Raw genomic sequence first — 6,475 nt, 5'->3', positions numbered from 1 at the left:
CTTTTCGACAGTTTTCTTCCTTCTTCATTTCTAAAATGTACTCTTCAAGAATTAACTATCGCCATTGTAGTCCAAGAGGTCCACACACCAGACTTCATGGCTTCAAAGAGCAGCATGATAAAAAGTAGGGCCTCTCAAGTCTATTTCGGAAAAGAGTTGGTCACAACTCACAACAAAAATAGTTATAACTTGGTTACCACCAAACATGACACCCTTAATACCAACAACCAGCAAGCTTTTCCAACAAACATGGCAATCTAGATCTGAGACGCAGATCATTTCTCCTAACAGCAGGAAGATATAGATGCAACACGCAGTACCACTGTGTCAGGAACTACATGCAAATAATGCAACAACATCGCTGTGACAGTCACCCCAACAACGCACTGCAACATCAAGTTAAGAAAAGTGATAACATGCAGAAGACTAGCCAAAAAAACAGTATAAAGATCAATTGAGATTATGTAATCAACTATAGCCACCCTCGGATGCTGCATTTGGTTCCAAACAAATAAAATTACATTACATATATCAGACCAAAAGGTTTGATCCAGAGACAGGGGAACAACAGCTGATGCTGGACACAACCCCAGGGCTGGGAGTAAGATCACAACACAGAACAAAAATTCACAGCAACTGTAAGGATGAACAAAGAATAGGCTTCCTCAGTAAGTAGGGTAGTAATACCCAGTGTTCCCTGTGTAAGCCATTGGCATGGGGTTCGTGTTGTATGCTGTGGGCATCCCATAAGGCATGGCCGGGTTGGGGGCAAAACCATTGTTGTAAGCCCGGTCGAGCTTGTTAAGGCTCGATTGCCCTTGCATGCCGTCCCTCTGGTACTGCTGCCACATAACTTGTTCCTGCGTCAAGAGTTGTTGCTTCTTCTCCAAATCTGCCATCTGCACATAGGACGGTGGTGGGACAGCAAGGGACGCGGCAAAGGGGTCACCACCAACAGCCTGCATTGAACCATCCGGTGCAGGCAGAGCAAGCATCTGAGTCTTCTGTCCAGGAGCAGGTAGGGCGACGCTGCTGGCACTCCCGGTGGTCACCTGTGCACTGACATGCTGGCGCACAACACCCTGGTCATACATACCATTCAGCAGCAGCGGGTCCATACCACCTGACATTGCTGGCTTTTGCTTGGACAAATTGCTTGCTGTCTCTACAAGGGCAAGCTCCCAATCAGCCTTCCCAGGTTCAGCTGCAGGATTCTGCCATGCCGAAGTCACCTCGTTGCCACCATTTGAAGGGAAAGCCTCCCATGAACCATTGCCTCCACCAGCAGCAGGTGGCCCCTGAAAGAGAGCTAGAGCAAGCCTATTACCTTGCTCATCGGCGGTAACAGTATCTTCTCTGAGATCCACCAGGTCACCCTGTGGCTGCGGGGGTGGCTCTGGCTTCACCTCTTCCTCCACCTTCTCAGGTTCCGGCTCCTTATAATCTTCTGGTGCTGGAAGCGCCTTGATGCTGTTCATATCCGGCTCAGGTTCTTCCTTGACAGGCTCAGGTTCAGGCTCCCGTGGTGGGCTCTTTGGCCTCTTTGCCCGGTCCCTCATAAATTCTTCCAGCGTCTCCAGCAACTTATCAGTGACACGCTGCACCTCTGGGTACTCAGATGACCTTGCAACTCCGGTATCTTTACACCATGAATAGAATGCACAGAGCTCATCAATCTGCTTTGCAGCACTAGCATATGCCTCAAAAGCCTTCACGCACTCGGCATACTCCATGTCAAAGAACCTGTCCAGCAGCACCGCCAGCACCTCGCAGATATCGGCGTAGAGCTGGAAGCTCTCTCTCACAATCTGATACAGCGCAACCAGCACCATTCTGCTGTGCTTTGCTCCACCAGTGGGGCGGCAAGCAAGGAACCTGTCAAGCAGCTGCTGCAGGTGGTGCATACGAGCAAGGACCCTCTCTGGCTTCATATCCCTCACTGGGGTTGGCGGCCTCTTGTCATCATTGTTCCCACCATTCCTCTCGCGGTAATCATCATATCCTCCATATCCAGGGGGCGACGAGTAGGAGGGAGAGCGGCGGCCATAGGGATCAGGCGAACCCCAACGGTCACGGTCCCGTGGTGAAGGACCATTATGGCTGCTGCTGCTGCCATTATTTGACCCCTGCTTGCGCTCATGGAGGAAGAACTCGAGGCGCTGATCAAGGTAGAGCGCATAGGTGCGGACAAAGGCAGAGTGATCCCAGGATCCAGAGTGCGCCTCGTCCCGAAAATCAGAGAGGTTGAGCAGGCGGGTGCCCCGCCGCGTGGCGTGGAGGAGCTCGCGGTGGAAGGACGGGTCGCCATCCACCAGGAGGCGGTGCACGAGCATGAGCGACTTGAGCGCGACCACATAGTCGCGAGTGCGGGAGAGCCTCCGGGAGCACCCTGCCACTGCAGCAGCAACGTGGGCGCGGGATCCGGACGTAAGGTGGAGGATCTCGCGGATGTGGCGCTCCTCGGCCGGCTCGTCGTCGTGGCTGGTGGCCTTGACGATGAGCACGTCCAGCTCGGGCGCGATGTTGCTGGTGACCTTGGCGAGGCCGATGCTGGTCTGGTCCTTCACCGCGCCCAGCGCCTTCCGGATCGTGCTCGACGACATCCTCACAGCCCACCTCCCCTGCCGCTGACGCCGCCGCCCTCTAGGTACCGACCAACCACCACCAACCGGAGCTCAAGCTTCGATTTAGATCTGAGCCACAAAAATGAACCATATGATGAGTTTTATAGAAATTAGAAAAAAATTCCGGCGATGTTCGCTTTCGGTAATACTCCGTATCTAGTCAGTTAGGCGCTTTGGCACGCGCAGATCCCTGCAATTTCGCAGGGTTCTATGGAAAGGAATCAAGGAATCAACGGAGTTCGAGAGATCCGCGGAGCCGGGAGGCCGGATTTCACTCCATTTGCCGAATCTACCAAATATAGGGTGCCTAGTAGATATACTAGCCGATGCTTATCGGCTACTAGAGCAGGCAGGTCTAGCCGCGAAGCTAGTCTCGCAACGGAACTACCCTCTGCTCGCGGAAGCATACCGGATCTACCGGGTACGGTTCAAGCAATCGACGATTTACCTCAGGAGCAGCTGCAGATCTGCGCGGGGCGACAAGACCTGGGTGTCGGGTGTTGGTGGGCGGTGACGGGCGCGCGGAGAGCGAAGCTCGGCTCAGATCCGGGACCCTCCCGTCCCTTCACCGCTCCCGCCCTCGCTCTCTCTCTCTCTCTCTCTCTCTCTCTCTCTGCGCCGGAGGACGAGTTGACCTCGCTCGGGTGCTGTGGAAGCGGAGGAGTGGAGGTGGAGGAAGCGGTCCACGGCGACGACGGGAGGAGGAGGCGGGCCGGGGCAGGCAGGGAGGCTAGCAACTCGGGCAAGAGGGGGGGAGGAGCCGAGGAGGGATAGAATATAGAGGAAAGGAAATGGTGCGCGGTGGTGGGGTGTGTTTGGTGCTTTGCTGTTTTCAAGATTTTTATTACGTTTGTGCCGGCCGGCGCGCGGGCGGCTGAGGCGGGCAGAGCACGCGATGCTTCCCTTCGACCGCGCACCGACGGCACGGTCCGGCGCGAACCACGCGACGCGCGCCTACCCACGCTAGGAACCACGGCGCGCCGGGTTTTCCCCGCGCCGACGACGCGATCAACGAAACAGTGGGTCGGGGGCGGAGTGGTAGTTGACCGGTTCGGCGATGGGATCGGCGCTGCGGTTCCCACTTCCCAGCAAGGCGCCGCCGTGCGCTTGCGCGTACGTGTAGTGTAGTACGCGCATGCTACGCCCGCCGATGCGTACCAACGACCATGTCCATGGCGCAGGGGCAACGGCGGGAGGAGAATTATGGCGCCGCCCTGGACAGCGGGACACCGTGACGCCGGAGGGTCGCCGGGACGTTGACTTCGGCCTCGGCTGTGTGGTTGGGTTTGCAGCTCCAGCTCCTCTGTCGCGCCAAAGATCCGTGCTGCATTTACTGCCACGCTTGATTAGTCCGCTAAGCTCGCTTTCGTTGCGTAAGAGCAAGTATTATACAGTAATACAATGCAGCATGTATATGATGGTCTGTTGGCTAAATGCTGAGGTGAAGAGAGAATGAAAGAGAGAAGAGTGGAAGAGAGAATGAAAGAGAGAAGAGAAGCAGGCTGTAAACTTACAGCCAGCTTAGACACAGGAACCAAAAAACTTTGTATGAGAGATAAGTGTGTCATATATTAATAATGAATAGCTAACTATTGTATGGGTGGGTGGGCTGGGAGAAGGCTGCAAATAATTATACAGTCAGCAAGTGGGCTGCATTATTAAACTTGCTGTAAGGCTACGCCGGCCTAGGGCTTAATATGATTAATAGGAGACTCATATCAACAAGTTGCAACTTCTTTTCTGGGAGCCCAAATCTAAAGTTAAGTGTGCTTGGCCTAGAGAAATTTAAGTGTGCTTGGCCTAGAGAAATTTAGGGATGAGTGACCGACCGAAAAGTATTTCTCAAGTGCACATGAGTGAGCATAAAGTGTGCAGAAAAGACTCGTGTTGGTCTGTAAGAGCTGACTATATCCTAGAAAAGCTGCCAGATGTAAGCGGACCTGGCCTCGTAGAGGCAGGACGTTACATGGGAGATCAGTGGTGATTGAAAAATAACCCTGTTTAGATTTGTTCCCTTTCGAAGAACGGGCCTTAAAGAGATGTGTTTGAGTAAAAGTTTGTTGTGCTCATGTGTTCACCATGCTTAGTACTCTGACAGCTTGGCTAGGTTTATAGATTTGCCATAGTTTCATCCTATCAAAATCCACTGAAATTGGTTATACTGTTATTGATTTTGTGCCTCCAACGATTATGCAATAGCCAATTGAATGTGATCCACCAAATTTTACTACTCCTTCCCTTTTATATGATGTATCTAGACATACATTATGCATATCAGTATATAGCAAAATATATATATCTAGATGACTAGATATTAAAATAACATAGTATCCGTTATGTGAGAGATGTGGCACTGTTAACGGTGTTTAGCATGATCGATAACTAAGTACCCCAAAAAGATGACATAAATGGGAATGCCACGTTGCAATTGACCATATATGCTCACTGCATTATTTCAAAAACTTGCGATGTCTTAATTTAATGTAGAGGTTGTTACTATCTCATAAGTAGCAAAATAGATACAAATTGCATAGTCAACTAAACCAAACACTGGCTAAAAAGTGGCATCTATTTAGGTCAGTGGACAACTATAGACATATTGAATGAAAGAAAGCATTGGTTTTAATCATAAATTGTTAATCATAATCTATTTAACCACACATTCCGCTAAGATTACCAAGATATCATTTGTCAAACATGAATGGATAATAACCTCTCAGACCATGGAGCTCAACATCACAACCTTGTCTTTCTCCTAGTCTCAACATCATTTCTTCTCCCCTATTTCCACATATCCTCATTTCCACCAATTTCAACAAGCTCTGGTGAGTTCCCGAATCGGAAGTTTGTTGAACCATTCGTGCCAAAGGTTTTCCAAATTATTTCTCTCTATAATAGGAGAATATGATGAGTGCACGGCCCATGAGTACTGTTGACACTAGCTAACGCCACTTAGATACTAGGTTGTCATCCCCAGCATGGTGCCAAAGTGTACAAAGGTATTTATAAATATAAAGGCTCTCTAGAAAATAATCTATTCTATCCGCAAGCGCACAGATAAAACATCTCATTGTAGCATTTCACCAGGATAAGTATTCCAGGTATCGTTATTTATAATTTTGCTTAAGAGAACAAAAGGGATGAAATTAAAAATAAGGACAAAATCTATCAAGGCATAGACTAGAGATAAACTTGCAAGAACATGATTACTAATGAGAAACTCGTCACACAGTCACTTACTTTGACGGGGGTAAACCATAAAGATAATGATAATGAATTATAAGTTCAAGGGTAAATAACACAGCGATTAGAAAATAGACTACTCCTCATATATGTAGGTGACGTCGGATTAGCTAGAGAATGGATTCTAAGTTATCAACTATCTACTAAGTCATAATCTACTCTAGTTATCTACAAGATCATATATAGCATAAAAGACTCTTCATTCATGTATAAGGAACATTGCTAAAGTAAATCAGAACATCGCAAGACTTACTCCGCAATACAAGTTCTGCCTGTCCTATCAACGGAGGGTGGACTATATAAGAATCAACGAAGCTGTCACTATCGCGAACTACCACACGACCCGGCCAATAGGATACATTTGCAGGTAAATAACATCTAAGCACCACGCCAACATGTGATCTACCACTTAACTCCCTCGCGTCAAGAGTTAAGCGCTTTGCAAACTTATACATAAACTCATTATCAATCATAACTATATCAAATATAGAACTAGAGCAAACTAAAAACATAATAAATAAAGACATAATGCAATTAGAACAAAGTATTAGAGAAAGATATGAATAATACCAATCTTTATTACCGAAGATCCGAATCCAGAGCGTAGT

At 48.8% G+C, this 6,475-nt stretch overlaps 1 protein-coding gene across 1 annotated transcript; it reads right to left on the bottom strand.

Annotated features, from left to right (window-relative positions):
- On the bottom strand, positions 428 to 3,447 carry LOC8081504 (putative clathrin assembly protein At2g25430). The gene is made up of 2 exons (XM_002465437.2): positions 3,073 to 3,447; positions 428 to 2,693 (listed from the first exon to the last, which is right to left on the bottom strand). The coding sequence occupies exon 2, from the start codon at positions 2,601 to 2,603 to the stop codon at positions 666 to 668; it is 1,938 nt and encodes a 645-aa protein (XP_002465482.1). The 5' UTR covers positions 2,604 to 2,693; positions 3,073 to 3,447; the 3' UTR covers positions 428 to 665.

The sequence above is a fragment of the Sorghum bicolor genome, chromosome 1 (genome assembly GCF_000003195.3).
Source record: "Sorghum bicolor cultivar BTx623 chromosome 1, Sorghum_bicolor_NCBIv3, whole genome shotgun sequence".
Classification (NCBI taxonomy): domain Eukaryota; kingdom Viridiplantae; phylum Streptophyta; class Magnoliopsida; order Poales; family Poaceae; genus Sorghum; species Sorghum bicolor.
Note: the sequence above shows the minus strand (reverse complement) of the source record. Positions and strands in the feature narration are given on the sequence as shown.

Bases quoted from the DNA above. Each gene is read 5' to 3' on its own strand.
- LOC8081504 (XM_002465437.2), bottom strand. From the start codon at position 2,603: ATGTCGTCGAGCACGATCCGGAAGGCGCTGGGCGCGGTGAAGGACCAG.